This window comes from Mus pahari, chromosome 10, assembly GCF_900095145.1.
Source record: "Mus pahari chromosome 10, PAHARI_EIJ_v1.1, whole genome shotgun sequence".
NCBI classification, from domain to species: Eukaryota; Metazoa; Chordata; class Mammalia; order Rodentia; family Muridae; genus Mus; species Mus pahari.
This window is the reverse complement of record NC_034599.1, coordinates 50,533,607-50,550,186: the sequence shown is the minus strand read 5'-3', so window position 1 is coordinate 50,550,186 and position 16,580 is coordinate 50,533,607. Positions and strand designations below refer to the sequence as shown.

General features: G+C 40.9%; 1 protein-coding gene across 4 annotated transcripts in view; it reads left to right on the top strand.

Annotated features, from left to right (window-relative positions):
* Window positions 1-16,580, top strand: part of Scaper (S-phase cyclin A associated protein in the ER) — a 345,780-nt gene that overhangs the window by 279,572 nt on the left and 49,628 nt on the right. For all 4 annotated transcript variants that reach the window (XM_029543011.1, XM_021206319.2, XM_029543010.1 and 1 more), the window contains 2 exons: window positions 5,871-6,103; window positions 12,850-13,005. In XM_029543011.1, coding sequence (XP_029398871.1) covers window positions 5,871-6,103; window positions 12,850-13,005 — 389 coding nt within the window. The remainder of the gene's footprint in view (window positions 1-5,870; window positions 6,104-12,849; window positions 13,006-16,580) is intronic.

Below are 16,580 nucleotides of genomic sequence, written 5' to 3'. Positions count from 1 at the left end.
GAAGACCAATGTGTGGATACTTCATTCCTCCTTAGAATAGGGAACAAAATACCCATGAAAAGAGTTACAGAGTCAAAGTTTGGAGCTAAGACGAAAGGATGGACTATTCAGAGACTGCCCTACCTGGGGATCCATCCCATCATCAGCCACCAAACCCAGACACTATTGCACATGCCAGCAAGATTCTGCTGAAGGGACCCTGATATAGCTCTCTCTTGTGAGGTTATGCCAGTGCCTGGCAAACACAGAAGTGGATGCTCACAGACTGGAAAGGTTAGTGAGGAGTGTGTGTGAAAGAACAAGTACCAGCCCATTTACTTGCATTTTGCTGTTTATGAATAAATAAAAAGTGTTAGAACCTTTTCCACCAAGTTTCAAGGAATTTGCTTTCTGCCCCATTTTATGGCATTTCACACATTTGTTGTAGTCGGCAGGATGTTGTCTCCGTTGGGCCCTCAGGAGTTGAGCGATTTTGCCACACCTGACTGGAGTTTTTAAGCTAAATTTTTATGTTTTGCTACAGTTAACAACAGCCTCTCAGAGGACAGCCATTCAAAGCTCCTATCTGTAAGCACAGGGCAGCATCAGTAATAGTGTCAGGCCTTAAGATGGATCCCAAGTTGGGCTTTGCCCTCAGTCTCTTCTCCGTTTTTATCCCTGCAATTCTTTTAGACAGGAACAATTCTGGGTCAGAATTTTTGACTGTGGAATGGCAACCGCATCCCTCCATTTGATGCCCTTTCCTTCTACTAGAGGTAGATTATACAATTTCCCTCTCCACTGTTGGGCATTTCATATAAGGTCCCTTACTCTGAACCCTGGGTTTCTCTTACCTCCAAGGTCTCTGGTACATTCTAGAGTGTGGACCCACCTCTCACCCCCTGAGGTTGCATATTTCCATTCATTCTGCTAGCCCTCAGGGCTTCTCTCCTGTCTCCCTCTCCCCATACCTGATCATGTTCCCACTCCCCCCTCTTCCTCTCCTCTCCCACCTAAGCCCCTCCTTCTCTCTGCTTCCCTGATTGTTTTCTTCTCCCTCCCAAGTAGGATTGAAGCATCCTCACTTGGCCCATCTGCTTGTTAACCCTCTTGACTTCTGTGAATTGTGTCATAAGTATTCTGTACTTTTTTGGATAATATCCACTCATTACCTCACTGAAAATTTTAAACCAATTATTCAGGAACTCTGGACACCAGAGAGCCATACAGAAATATGATGAATCATTAAAAATCTTTTCCCAGGCAAGAAAGTTGGCTCTGCCTCTTTTGGGTGCAGTACTTTGGTGAGATAGCCAGGGCAGTGCTGGAGTGCTGGCATTGGTAGTCTGGGTGTAGAGAGAAATGACCAGATGGCTATGGCTTGAATGTGGGAAAGCTAGCCCCACCCCTCTTCTAAGCAAAGCAGTAGAGCTGGCCTTAGTGGAGCTGGCTCCAGAACACTGCCCTGGCTGGCCACCCAGGACCAGATCTAAGGCTTTGAGTTTGACTACTACCCCATCTGTTGGAGCACATAAAGGTACAAGTCCTACAGATCCAAAGCTGCAGGATCTCCATGACATAGGGCAACAACAGGATATCCAAGAGAAGTCCTGGTAAGGATCCAGTGTTGATAATATAACAGAAGCCAAAGGCCATGAACAAGACCAATGACTCATTACAATGGACATTTGTAAGTGAAGATGTTTAGACAAAAGGGTGTACTACGTGACATACTGCAGCTTCCACAATGAGATCTTGTTTTGTTTATTTAATTTATTTTACTTCTTTTTACTATCCATGGGGAGGTTGCAAGGGTGAAGGATGGATACAAAGGGACAGAGAAATGAGTGTGATTAGAACATATGTTGTAAAATTAACAAATAATAAACAGTCGAAAAAACATGCTTTGCCAAATTAGTAATGCTTGAACTTCTAGGAACCTCTGCCTCCTGGGCACCATGTTACATACTTGAGGTTTGAAGAATACAGAGTTCCACATAGTGGAATTGACTGATGGTACTAGGTAGTGGGTCCTGACAAGAACATACCATGCAACAGGTCTTACATGGGAGGGTCATTAAAGAGGGGCACAAGAGGCAGCCTCTAGGAGAGAGAGAAAAGAAGAGAGAGGGAGAACACCAGGGAAACTGTGACTTTTATTGGGGCTGTGGTGCATGCACAAAGGGGCATGTGACAGTGTCCCTTGGGCAGCTAGAGATGATGTATCTTGTTGCTGCATACCTTGAAAACTGGTTGTAAAAATGTCTGATTGCTAACATCGACTGTCTCAAGAGAACAGACTTAAAAATATTAATAGTGCACCGGCTGGTTTTGAGTGTCAACTTGACACAAGCTGGAGTTATCACAGAGAAAGGAGCCTCCCTTGAGGAAATGCCTCAATGAGATACAGCTGTAAGGCATTTTCTCAATGAGTGGTCAAGAATGGGAGTGTCCATTGTGGGTGGTGCCATCCCTGGGCTGTGGTCCTGGGTTCTATAAGTAAAGAAGCTCAGCAAGCAGCACCCTCCGTGGCCTCTGCATCAGCTCCTGCCTCCAGTTTCCTGCCCTGTGTGAGTCCCCATCCTGACTTCCTTTGGTGATGAACAGCAATGTGAAAGTGTACCAAATAAACCCTTTCCTCCCTGAGTTGCTTCTTAGTCATGATGTTTTGTGTAGGAATACAAACCCGGACTAAGACAGAATTTACCAGTAGGAGAGAACTGGGTCTCTTCCTAATCAAGTATGACATACCTTTCAAACAGATCTTGTCAAAACAGATTTTTTTACTGGATCCAGGCTGATTGACATACCTGGGCATGAGACTTTAGTATATATATAAAAAATTCTATCCCCTCCAAAAGAAAAAAAATCTTGTGGAAGTTGTAGTGTGTCACAATGTATTTGAAGGTATACCCTTTTGTCTGTACTTCTTTACTTGCAAATGCAGCTGGTGAAGTGTAGGACCAGCTCTCCACTCTCATGACCCCAGGATGGTGAGGGGCAGGCATCTCTCCCTCACCCCCACCACTTTACAGCAGGGGAGTAGCAGGGCCAGCTCTCCCAGGCTCATATCATCAGGGGTGGCTCACCTGCACCTCTCACTCCCTCTGAAACCAGATAGGTGCAGGCCTATCTCCTGAGTACTGAAGCTGTTGAGGGGCAGGGCCAGCTCTCCCAGGATTCCCAGGGAATGGGTAGGGCCAGCTCTGAACAGCCTTCAGACATCAACATGGCCTCAGGTGGCAGCTCAGACCAGGGACTTCTGCCTGGCCTTTGGTAGTAAGTAATATATCACCTGCTGCTGCAGAGCACAAACCCAGACATGGCCCTCAGTGAGGGCTACCATGGCCTTCGGTAGCATCACTGGCTACTCAAGCCAGGCTCTTCTTCCCTATCTTGAATCTCCAGTTCCACCTCTGTTCATGTGCTCACACTGTTCTGTTTCTCTTTTATCTGTCTACCACTTGCTCATCTTAGTGGCCCCAGGGCCCTCTGGGGGTCTGGGGTCCACTCAGGAATCATATTCCCTACCAGTACTGTGTGGCACCAGGGAGGGGTCATTGAGGGCTTGCTCCTCACCTGAGCCCTGTGACTCCAGACCAGGGATCACTTCTCAGGCTTGCTCTGCCAGCTGAGGCTATGCTGTGCGTGGCTGGGGGTTATGTCCAAGATTACTATGTTGAAAGAAAGTCTCCAATATAAAATAACAGAGAAGTCAGAGCAAGGAGAGGTCCTGCAAGATATAAAAGAAAATCTCCTTTAAAATCAATTTTTCTTTAAAACCTGTAATTTCACAAAATTAAAGATATAATTAAATGAAAATCATGGAGGAGCTGGGAAGATACCAAATCAGTAAAGCACTTGTCCCACAAGCAGGAAGACCAAAAATATCAAAGCATGCATTGCCAAAACCCACATAAAAAGCCAGGTGCAGTGACATATACCTGTAATCCTACCATTGGCAAGATGGAGAGGCAGAGACTGCAGTGAGAAACTCTGGCTCAGACAAAAGACAGAAGACGCTTGAGGAGCAACATAATGTGACTCTAGTTTATTTTTCAATTTTTTTTCTTTTTTTTTTAATTGGATATTTTTTTATTTACATTTCAAGTGTTATCTCTTTTCCCAGTTCTCCCTGACCCAAGAAACCCCCTATTTCATTCCCTCTCCCCCTGCTTCTATGAGGGTGTTCTCCAACCCACCCACCCTAGTATTCCCCTACACTGGGGTATCAAGCCTTCACAGGAACAAAGGCCTCTTCTCCCATTGATGCTCAACAGGGCCATCCTCTCCTACATATGTGGCTGGAGCCATGGGTTCCTCCATGTATACTCTTTGGTTGGTGGTTTAGTCCCTGGGAACTCAGAGCAGGGGCGGGGAGGAAGCCTGGTTGGTTGATATAGTTGTTCTTCTTATGGGGTTACAAACCCCCTCAACTCCTTCAGTCCTTTCTCTAACTCCTCCATTGTGGACCCCATGCTCAGCCCAATGATTGACTGCGAGTATCCACCTCTGAAATTGTCAGGCTCGGGCAGAGCCCCTTAGGAAACAGCTATATGAGGCTCCTGTCAGCATGCACTTCTTGGCATCCACAATAGTGTCTGGGTTTGGTGACTATATGGGATAGATCCCCAGGTAGATGGCTCTTCCTTCAGTCTCTGTTCCATACTTTGTCTCCGAATTTCCTCCCGTGAGTGTTTTGTTCCCCCTTCTAAGAAGGACCAAAGCATCCACACTTTGGTCTTCCTTCTTGAGTTTTATGTGGTCTGTGAATTGTGTCTTGGGTGTTCCGAGCTTTTGGACTACTATCCACCTATCAGTGAGTGCATACCAAGTGTATTCTTTTGTGACTGGGTTACCTCACTCAGGATGATATTTTCTAGTTCCATCCATTTACCTAAGAATTTTATGAATTCATTGTTTTTAATAGCTGAGTAGTACTCCATTGTGTAAATGTACCACATTTTCTGTATCCATTCTTCTGTTGAAGGACATCTGTGTTCTCTCCAGCTTCTGACTATTATAAATAAGGCTGCTATGAACATAGTGAAGCATGTGTTCTTGTTATACATTGGAGCATCTTTTGGAGCATCCTGCTGTCACCTGAGTTTTTGATCTTAGCCATACTGACTGTTGTGAGGTGGAATCTCAGGGTTGTTTTTGATTTGCATTTCCCTGGTGACTAAGGATGTTGAACATTTCTTTAGGTGCTTCTCTGCCATTCAAGATTCCTCAGGTGAGAATTCTTTGTTTAGCTCTGTACCCCATTTTTAATAGGATTATTTGGTTCTCTGGAGTCTAACGTATTGAGTTCTTTGTATGTAATGTCTGTTAGCCCTCTATCAGATGTACGGTTGGTAAAGATCTTTTCCCAATCTCTTGGTTGCCATTTTGTCCTATTGACAGGGTCCTTTACTTTACAGAAGCTTTGCAATTTTATGAGGTTGACTCTGTTTTTAAAAAGAGAGCTTTTTGCCATCTTATAAGAAATGCAAATGTTGTCCTACTAGACATATTTAAGAATCTATTCTTACATGAAACAGTGTTATAAGTGTATAAACTTTAGTTCATATAAAATTTTAATATAGTTCTATGCCAATCCTTGTGATAGCATTTTATATGTATTACCTCAGTTAGCCACTTCAGGAACCTATAATGTAGATATGTTATCCCTGTTTTATAGATAAAAAGTTAGAATTTAGAAAAAATGATATTCATATGACTAATAAAGGCAAAGGTGGGATTTGACTGGCCACCTAACCTCAGAGCTTGAATGTCTCATTGCCTCAGTAGAATATCAGAAATTATTTATGATTGTAGAACTTTCACAAATCATCTCTGTCCAATTTTCATGGTTTCACTGAAGCATACTCACTGTTTCTTATTTTTAGGTTTATGTTCCAGATGAAAATAATGCTGTTCTGGGAAGAAATACAAATAAACAAGTTTTTGAAGGCTTGACGACTGGACTTCTCAGAGCTGGTGCTGTGGTTTTTAGCTGTCTGATTGCCAACCGACCAGATGGAAACAGCCGGCCAGCTACACCAAAAATATCAACACAGGAAATGAAAAACAAACCCTCACAAGGTGATGCTTTTAACAGTCGAGTGCAAGACCTTATCAGGTAAAAGCACTACACTTCTTAAAATGTTTTTTTTAATATTAATATAATTAGAACTAAAGACTCTCCAGATGGCTATAGTTTTTGCAGCACGGTCCATAACTTTTTGGTAGAATCTATACCATCTTTTGTAGAAAGAAGGAAAAGCAACATAAAGCTCAACGGCCACTCTTGGATGTGGTGCCAGAGTCCTATAGCTTCTCAATAGCAACACTTTGCTCCTCAGAGTATGCGAGCACCCATCTCAGTCACAGTTTTAGTTAAGACTTAATATAACAAGAGTTCCATTTATGGAGCACTTGTTACAGCTAAGGCTTTGGAGTCTTTGCAGCCCTGTAAGTGTACAGCTTCTCATTTAAACTAGATGAGGAAATTGTTCAGGGAGGTTAAGTGCATTGGCCAAGGTTATGTAATGAGTTAAAAAGTAGAGTGGAAAGCTGAGACTGGAGCTCACATCTACTTAGACTCTCAACATCTGTACACTTTCCTCCACACAAATGTGGCAGTGTCTGACACCTGTTCAGGCTTGCCTTGCTTCCTTCAAAGGTCTCCTTTGCTCTAGGGAAATTAACTCCTACTTTAGCATCTGAACTTTTTTTCCCCTTGTGAATCTTGAATCAGGTAGAATGTTTAATTTCCCAGCAGGGTTTCATCTGGTGTTAATCAGTTACTGTTGCACCACTCAGCAAGCCTTCTGTGGTCTGCACTGATCTTTGGATTCCAAATCCTTGCAATTTGTTGCTCTATGAAACTTACGGTAGGTTAATAGAGAAAGAAAATGCCCTCCTCTGCACTGGTTTCTTTGACAGCTCATAAATTCCCTATGACTTCTTGTGCTGCTTCATTGGGAAGAGTTGTTTCATTCAGTATCTTTCCTTCACTCCCTCTCTCATCTCACTGCCCTCTTTTGCAAGCATATTTATTGCTGGAGAGCACAAGGCCCTTTGGGTCCACAACCATTTATCTTAGAGCACTTGACTTTTACCCTCCCTGCCCTTTCTCTCAGTTGCTTGATCCCATTCAATTTCCTCATGTCCTTTTTGGTCATTGTAGAACTTAGCCATCCCTGATGATGAATGTCATTGTGTCCCAGCATTCTCCCTTAGGGATGTTGTGAGCCCCTCCCTTGACAGTGGTGAGGCAGAAGGTCCAGCTTTAGTACAATTCCAGCCCACCTTCTAGGAGAAAATGTGTGTATTTTCACATGGATTACTAAGTTGCTAAATCCTTCTTTTTCTAATATTTTTTATTTTTTTATAGCTGTCACTCTCTTAAGACACATCAGAAGAGGACATCAGATCCCATTACAGATGGTTGTGAGCCACCATGTAGTTGCTGGGAATTGAACTCAGGACCTTTGGAAGAGAAGTCAGTGCCCTTAACCACTGAGTCATCTCTCCAGCCCCCTGCCAAATCCTTAAAGGAAGAAGTTACTGTGGCAGGAATAGCAATACTTTTCTCTCATGACAGATAATAGGTGTAACTTTGAAAAGATGATTAACAAGCACAGTACTTGAGAATAAACCCTTTGGAATATTATTTTCTTAAAGATATGCCTTATAATATTGATTTGCTAAGCCTGGAGGTAGGACTTGTTTTGACTCATCTCAGTGATGATTTTATGGAACATGCTCACTTTGCCAGTGAGGATGCCTTACAGAGCACACAGAACATAAGTATTCATTTCCATATTTGGTTTTTTTTTAACCTTCCCAAATATTACCTGACAGGAGACCATACTTTAATCTCTGCTACATCATGGCAGTGTTGTCATTTGTAAAGGTAAGTGGGAAGATGTCATTATAGTCTCTCAAGCTGCTGCTGTCTGACTGGGCCCAGACAGAGCAAACCCTGACACAGGTCTCTTTCTTCTTACCTAGCACAGAACAGACACGAATAGAGCTTTTTCAGTGTTTAATTATTCAGTTTTTTAAATGCATCAACATACACAAAAACAGCATTGTAGATACTATGCTTTAACAACTGGTAAGTGTTTTTCTCTTTTAATCTCAGATTTTAGATTTTTTTTTCTTATCATAAACAAAACAAATGTCACAGCTAGAATCACCTCCTCAACTTTGTTCTTTTTCCCTATTCTTTCTATTCTAAGACCTAAATCATTATCTTAAGAGTGGACAAACATCATCCCATGCCTCTTCTATGTGTCTGTGTGAGCATGTATGAATATCCATAAACAATATATTATACTTTAAATTTGTATGACTTCTTAACAATTATATGAACACTCTGATAGTATTTGCCAATTACTAGTTGATACAATTAAATTCAACATGTTTTAATGTTAATTTTAGCTGTTCTACAGTTCCGCTCTATAAATAAGCCCATAATATTTATTTACCTGTTCCCATAGGAAACTGATTCCTCCTTTTCACTGTTCACTAAAAAAATGGAGCCAGTATCTTATAGACATGTTCTGTGTTTTATATCATTTTCAAGGGCATGTACTTACAGGAGGAATTGTGAATGATAAAATAAGTGAATGTTCATCTTTGCCATATAATACCACACTGTTCTCCCTAGTAACTATGTAATTTTTCTATTTCTATCATCAAAAAACAAAAGTTCCTAGTTCCCATATCTTTGCTTTTATAATTCTCATAGACATAAAATGGTAGGTGGCTATTATTTTCATTTACACTGTGCTTTTTATTAGTGATGGAGAACATTGTTCATAACCATTATCTATATCAATCAGAATTCGGTTGTAGAAAACAGAAACCACTGTAACAAATTTAAATTGAAATGATTTAATGTAGATAATTAGGTGCCTACAAAATTATGTTTGGTCTCCAGAAACTCCCAAAAATAATAATGTAAAACTGTAGAGCTGTTATATCTGTAGTCATCAAGGACTGCTAGCTCTTTAAAGTTAAGAATTATGCCAGAACAAGTGACTGAAGAGATAACTCAGTGAGAAAGGGTGCTGGCCATGAAACTCAGTTCAAATGCCCAGCACCTATGTAAAAACTGAGTATACCTGTTCCATGCCTGTGAGCCCAGTGTTGGGGGCAGAGACAGCTGGTCCTGGGTGCTCACTAACCTGACAGTACGCTTCAGGTTCAGTGAGAGACCCTGTCTAAAAACTAGGTGGAAAACTTTAAGAGTTTAAATTACACTCATCTAAGGGAATATGCACTGGAGACTGAATTTAAGTCACATTTACCTATGGATAGTGTACTCGACAGTATACACTTTATATTCCTCATTATCCTTAGTTCTAGCAATTAGTAAAAAGGAGTGGGGGGGAGCAACTTTTAACAATGTGAAGCCATTGTTTAGGATGGCAGGCAGGCCTGTTTGTTAGGAGCTAGGCAAAGCTACTCACTTGTTCTTTTTCCCATTCCCCTTCAACTGTCCTGGAGCTTAGTAGCACAGACCTATAATCCAAACCCAGAGGCAGAAAAGTAGTGAGCTGAAGCCACTTAGGCTATACTACAAAACATTATCTCAAAAGAAAAGGAAAATATTTCCAACTGTGTACATTTACTTCCATTTACCTAGGCAAGTCTTATTTCATGACTTGGGAAAAATCTGTATGCTCCAGGACTGGTGTGCCTTTCTGATACAATGGCCCTGTTTAGTATGCCATACACAGTTTCTTACGTTTACTGTTGGAAGAATCTCTTGGGTTCTGGCTTTGAGAGGTTTTTTTTCTTGGAACATAGTAAAGATGCTGATCTGTTGTCTTCTGACTCCATCATTTCCTCTAAGAAATCAGCTTCTTGTATCATTTTCTCCTGTAAATGATGTGTCCTTTTTGTCACTCCTCTCCAGACTTTGTCTTTGACTTTCTGCAGTTGACAGCCTGTTTAAATGTAACTCCTTTGTGCTTGTCCTGCCCACAGTTAGTTAACTCCTTGAATCTATATAAATGGATGTTTTATGCAAAAACAAATCTATCCAAAAGGTACCTCTACAAAGAAAATTTTAACTATAGATGACTTTATTTGTAAGTTCTGTGAAACATTTCAGAGGGAAAAAATGCTACCAATCACACAAATTCTTTCTCAGAAAAGAGGAAAGAATACTTTGGTTTTTTTATACCAATCAAAATACTTATTATTAGAAACACTAATAATAAGTATGACAAAAGTATTCCTCAAAGTCCCACATCACTGTCTCTTTGATGAATGTAGTGTAGAAATCCCTTACAAATGTTAGCATAGTTAAATCCAGCAACATACTAAAGGATGGTCAAGTATGGTTTATTCTAGAAATAAAACACTATCTTGATATTTGTAACCCATATTAACTGATTGCCAAGGTTAAAAAATGTCAAAGATTGTACCTTTCTGTCAAGCTAAAATATTAACCTGCTACAGTTCCATGGATGGCAGCAAAAGAGAGTCCCTAGGTTAGAGAAAAATGAGTTTGATTTGGTTTTGCCCATGTGTCACAAGAACAACAGATGATCAAACCAAGTAGATACTGTACATGAAGTGAGTTTGTGACTCCCAATCCCTCTATCTCTCCACCATGAATTTCCCTCCCAGTTTCATGTGCTTATTTGTTTAACCCACCAAATCCATTTGATGCTACCGTGTGTAGGATATACATGGTGTAGGAACATGGGTACTGTTGTAGTAAAAATTTAATCTGAATTAGGGATTTCTACTCCACCTTTGATCATTCAGTTCCCAGATAAAAGATACACAACTTTTTTATTTTTAGTAAGCCTTTAATGCATTAGAGTTGGGCTTATATCTACCCTCTAAGCTATTGTGTCTACTTCTCTATCAATAACTCCAAATTATAACTTGCCATGTTCCATCTGGGCTGCTCTTAACTCCCACTGGCCAGCTCTCATGGCTGTGTTTTCATGATTCACTTACCTCATGGTATCTTTCTTCTTTCCGCCTACCACTCCCTCCTCGTGGTCTCTCCTCAGACCCCAAGTTCGGAAACCCAAACTCCACCATTTCTCTTCTGCCCAGCTATAGGTTGTAGGCATATTTATTCACCAAGCAGGGATAACTACACAAACATCACTTGTGTAGTGCAGATTTTCTCATCCCTGGGGATGACAGTATTTAGCATTACAATACATTCCAAAAGACAAATCTCAACAGGGTAGCCCTCATTGGCCTTATCCCTGAAGAAAACTGACTTTACTTCCCTCAGCAGCCACCAGTTGCCAATAGCATCTCAACTAAAGGTGGGACTGAATCAGCCTTTTTTTCCACCATGTTAGAATTTTGGCTGGTGGGATTTCATGCAAATTCTGTGCATGTTGTCATAGCTATGAGTTTGTGTGTGCAACATTTTATCATGTCTAGCCAACACTATTTTGCTACAGATGATCTTTCCACCCCCATCTTCTACAGTGATTCCTAGCCTTGCAGTGGATAGAAGAATGCTATAGATGCCTCATTTAGAACATGGTCTCTTATCTCTACACAGGGCACTAATTGTGTGTCTCTATATTAATCACCATCTACTACAAAAAGAAGCTTCTGCAATGAGGACTATGTATATTATTCTATGGGTATAACAATAAGAACTTAGGAGGCAATTTTTTTCTATGTCCATTTAGCAGAATACTAGGATTAGGTTCTACCCTAAGCTATGACCTCACCAGCTGCAGGGGCCTAGTAAATGCTACCAGGCACGAGTTCTAGCTTTTAGAGAGGGCATTAAATAAGGAAAATGATTGGTTAGTCTCCTAACACTTGCACACTGTTGCACCAATTGGCATATAATATCAGGCCAGTTGTTAGTGTACCTCACAGGGTTTACATCTGGGTAAGAGTGTTACTTTTCTCCCCTAGTGGGATTCATAGAACCTTCCAGTACTGTGAAAGCTAGTCACCAGGGATGACTTGATTCCTCCAAGTCCTATTACTGTACCTCATGTATGTGGTGTCGTTATAGATTTCTTTTTTTGTTTTTTCCCTATAGTCCTGTCCAGTATCAATCATTACATTTACTTGCTTTATCTCTGTAGTGTTCTTTAATTTGAAATTGTTTTCATTCTTAGTCTCTGTCTCTCATGTACCCACAATTTTCAGTGGGGGTATATGTTATTTTATGGAGCATTCCTACTTTGTCCTTGTGATTCAATTACGATTATGTATCTTGTATCTTTCTGTGTTTACAACTAAGAGTCTTGATGTTATTTATGTTCTTAATAGTGACTTTATTTTAGTGGAGAACCTACAGTTGGCATTTGAAATTTAAAGTTTTAACAAGAGTGTTTGGGTAGCATGTCTGTGTGAGCAGTCCTGCATAAAGTCAGTGGACCAGAAAACAGAATGAAACACATGGTAGTGGGAGGGGAGTTATTGGGAGAGAAGGATAAAAACATCGTGAGGTTGTCAGGTGGACTGTAATGTAGTGTGTGTGTGTGTGTGTGTGTGTGTATGTGTGTAAGTTGTCAAAGAATAAATAAATTTTTGAAAGTATATCTGGGAAGCATCATTTTGTCTTCTAAGTCTCTATGTTGTAATGAATTTGGTTCCCTAGTTCTTAAGAAAGTACTACTTGTTAAGACTGTAGAGATCATTATACACTTTCTTCACCTATTGTCAGATTCTCTAGACCAAGAAGAATGAGAGAATAGCTGATTGCTGAGTACTAAATCTAGAGACATTAGTACTTAAATTGTGTTATTCAAATGTATATTCTGTCTGTATGTCGAGGGATCCAAGCCTGGTTGTGCTAAGATTTATCATAGAAGATGAAGACATGGCCACCTGTGCAGATTGAGACATACTGTTCTCTCTCAATAGCTATGTGGTGAACATGGGTCTGATTGACAGACTGCATGGCTGCTTCCTCTCAGTGCAAGGCCCAGTGGATGAGAATCCCAAAATGGCCACATTTCTGCAGCATGCCGCAGGATTCCTACGCGGGATGTGTATGCTATGCTTTGCTGTCACTGGAAGGTAAGACTCACACTTAGAGCATCTCTTAAGTTTTGCTTGTCTGAATTTTACTGCTGTGTGGTAGTCACTCAACCTCTTGCCCTGTATTTCCTTGTCATTGGTTTTCCACATTGAGACGTGGATTACATTTTGTTTGTTTGTTTGTTTGTTTGTTTTGAGTATGGGATGGATGTTCCTGCCAGAGTCAGTCTTTTTTTTTTTTTTTTTAATACTAGTGTCATAAAGACCTGAATACATCCAGTTACGCTTCTACTGAGATCCAGGGGTGTCAGGGGCGGAGCCAGTGACAAAACACACCAAACCAAATCAAGCCATTAGCCCAGAGTAGCACAGCCTCACCATGGTATTGTTGCCAGTCACCTCCTTTTGGTTAATCTCCTAGATCTTTATTTTCTCTACTTTTCCTTCTTCCAAAGTGCCGATGCAAAGGAGTCATCCAACAACAGTAGCTTCCTGAAGGTACTCGTAGCTCATGGATGTGACTAAAGCAAAGTGTGAGGCACTACTATGGACTTGAGCACCACCCTTTAAGGTATCCTCAGAAATAATTGTCAGGCCAACAGGATGGTCTAGTGATTAAAATCCACACAAGCCTGAGGGCCTGACTTTGTGATTCCCAGAGCTAAGGGTTGAAAGAGAACTCCCAAAATGTGTCCTCTGACTTCCCCATATAAATTGTTGCATATATGTGCCCAGCATTCACACACACAATATAAGGAGTAAATTAAAAAAGCAACAGTTTGGGCTGGAGAGTACCTGGCTCAGCAGGTACCAGCACTGACTGCTCTACCAAAGGTCCTGAGTTCAAATCCCAGCAATCACATGGTGGCTCACAACCATCCATAATGAGATCTGATGCCCTCTTCTGGTGTGTCTGAAGTCAGCTAGTATACTTATGTAAAATAATAAAAAAAACTTTAAAAAAAAAAAAAAAGCAACAGTTCTCCAGAAAGGATAGGGACTCTCCTGGGTGTTCTTTTTCTCTGAGTGAGAGTCATTCACAGTAGTGACTTGTTATATTGGTAGGACTGTGGTACATTCTTGAAGCATACCAATGACATTCAGTAAAGTAGTCTGCTTAAAATTAAATTCTAAACAGCACTTGTTTATATTTTGAATTTTCTTTCATCCCATTTTTTGAACTTTTGTCACAAAGGAAAAAGAAGTATTTGGAGCATTTAGAAATCGGCTTCTTAAAGGAGTCTGACCCATCTTATTTTGTGGTACACAGAATGCAAGTGCTGTGTGCACAGTGGTTTATGAAAAAGGCATTTCTTCTAAAATCATCACTGGTTTAGTCTGTTACATATAAGATCCCTAAACTCACCTCATCTTTTTTTTTTTTTNTGGTTTTCTGAGGCAGGGTTTCTCTGTGTAGCCCTGGCTATCCTGGAACTCACTTTGTAGACCAGGCTGGCCTCAAACTCAGAAATCCACCTGCCTCTGCCTCCCAAGTGCTGGGATTAAAGGTGTGCACCACCACCGCCCGGCTCACCTCATCTTTCTTACTCTGACCCAGCCCCTCACCTCTGTGACATTTATAGGAAAATTAAAGTTGTCTGAAATTTCAGGGAAGAAAAGATAGCCAGCATTCAGTGTTCCAAGTAGTTTCTATCTAGGAATGTAACCAAAGTCTGCCTTTATGATAATAGAATTAGGAGTAGTCATTACCACATTACAGAGAGTTTAGATAGAGGAACTGCTCTCTGTCTGAGCCTTAGCACCAGCTTAGAGCCCTCTATCTTGCCCACTTAACTCTTCCCTGGTGGTGTCTTACACAAGAAGCCTCTTCTGGTCCTGATTCTTTATCTGTAGTATACAGTATAACAAACTTGCTAGCATTTTGTGTATGTCACCTGTGCTCATTTTGAATTTAAATAACCATCACATAGATAAGTATTGTGTTTATAAAAAGATAAAGAGAAGGGGGATATGCTCTATGGAGGTGTGGTGAGAAATGGAGGAAGGGGGTGTCTCTGTGGGCCCATGCTGAGGCTCCATTACCCCTGAGAGACCAGCCACAGGACGGTATAGTATAAAATAAGATTTATTAAGGGCAAGGGAGGGGAGTTAAGAGGGTAGTAGAGTCAGATAAAGGCGGGGGGGGGAGGAGAAAGAAGAAGAGAAGTAGAGGAGTGGAGGAGTAGAGGCTGGCCATGAGGTCAAGGAGGCAAGCAGCCCCGCCTAGCTGTTGCCAGGTAACTGTGGGGTGGAGCTTAGAATGCTAACAGTAAGCATGTGGTTGCTGTGTAGTTTGTAGTGTTTACCTTTTGCTTATACAGCTTCAGTCATTTGAAGTCTGTGGCACTTGAAAGAAAGTTAAAGGTTATCCATCATCTATCTCCTTTCCACAGGGAAAGCAACTGAGCCAAACTGACTTGAATTGGTACTCAAGATTTCTGTCTTGGTGTTTCCATTTCTCCACTTGACTTAATATTATTGACTTAATATTATTCAGAATGTTAACATGTGTATTTATTTTAATTTTCTCATATATATATATATGAGAAAATTAAAATAAATACACATGTTAACAGGATTCTTGTCCTTCATGTATCATCATGATCTTATCCAGTGGCACTCACTGAGAGCATCTGCTGTGTGCCAGGTTTGTTAAGTTAGGTACTAACAACACTAACATTGGGTAGCCCAGAGTCTAATGTGGAGGCAGACATGCAAACTAATGGCTACATTAAAAGACAGTGTACAAAGAATAAAGGAAAACACACCAAGAGAAAGTTAAGAAACAATTCAGTAGACTAAAGTCTGGGGTTTTTATTAAGACAGGGTCTCACTTTGTTGCCCCTGTGGCCTGAAAGTCCTTATGTAGACCAGGCTGACCTTGAACTCATAGGTATTGGCCTGCCTCTGCCTCCTCAGTGCTGAGATTAAAGAAGTGCACCACCTCACCCTGCAGTAGGCTGAATGTTTAAAGTATGCTGGACAAGTAGGAAGGAAGTACAGTACAGTGTACAGTGAAGCAGGCAGTATTGTACAGTTAGACCACCTATCAGCCCTGTTTCTTCACCTGAAGATATTCTTCGCCAAAGAGCAGGGGTCTAACCCTCAAACAGTACATGAGTGGGTAATACTCTAGCTTTCCTATCCCTCTGTGGGACGGTTCTGAGGTGTGCTCACCACTGCCTCACAGGGTTCCCAGCAATAGCCTATTCACTAATAATTCTTTGTTCAAATTTATACCTGCCCTACTTTCTCACATACAAAAGAAAAAAGATATATTTACACCCATATTCTTGTTTAAAGATTGCTTTGGGAGTAACCCAAGCCAAAAATACATGAATATTTAAAACTATATAGTGTTCTATGTTCAGTTTGATGTCCTTACGACCATGGAGAATACTGGACCATTAATTGAGCTCCTTAAATATTAGTTGTAAAGGCTCAAAGGAAAACAGAGGCCTACTGCCACTGAATTTTGGGAGGCAGGATAAGATTTCTATTCCAGAATGAGCATTCCTGAAAAGTTTAGAGATGGTGGCCCAAGGATTAGCAAAGAGCCTTTCTCGTGGTCCACATGAAAAGAACCAAGTGCCTCTCGATCCACTGAAAATAGA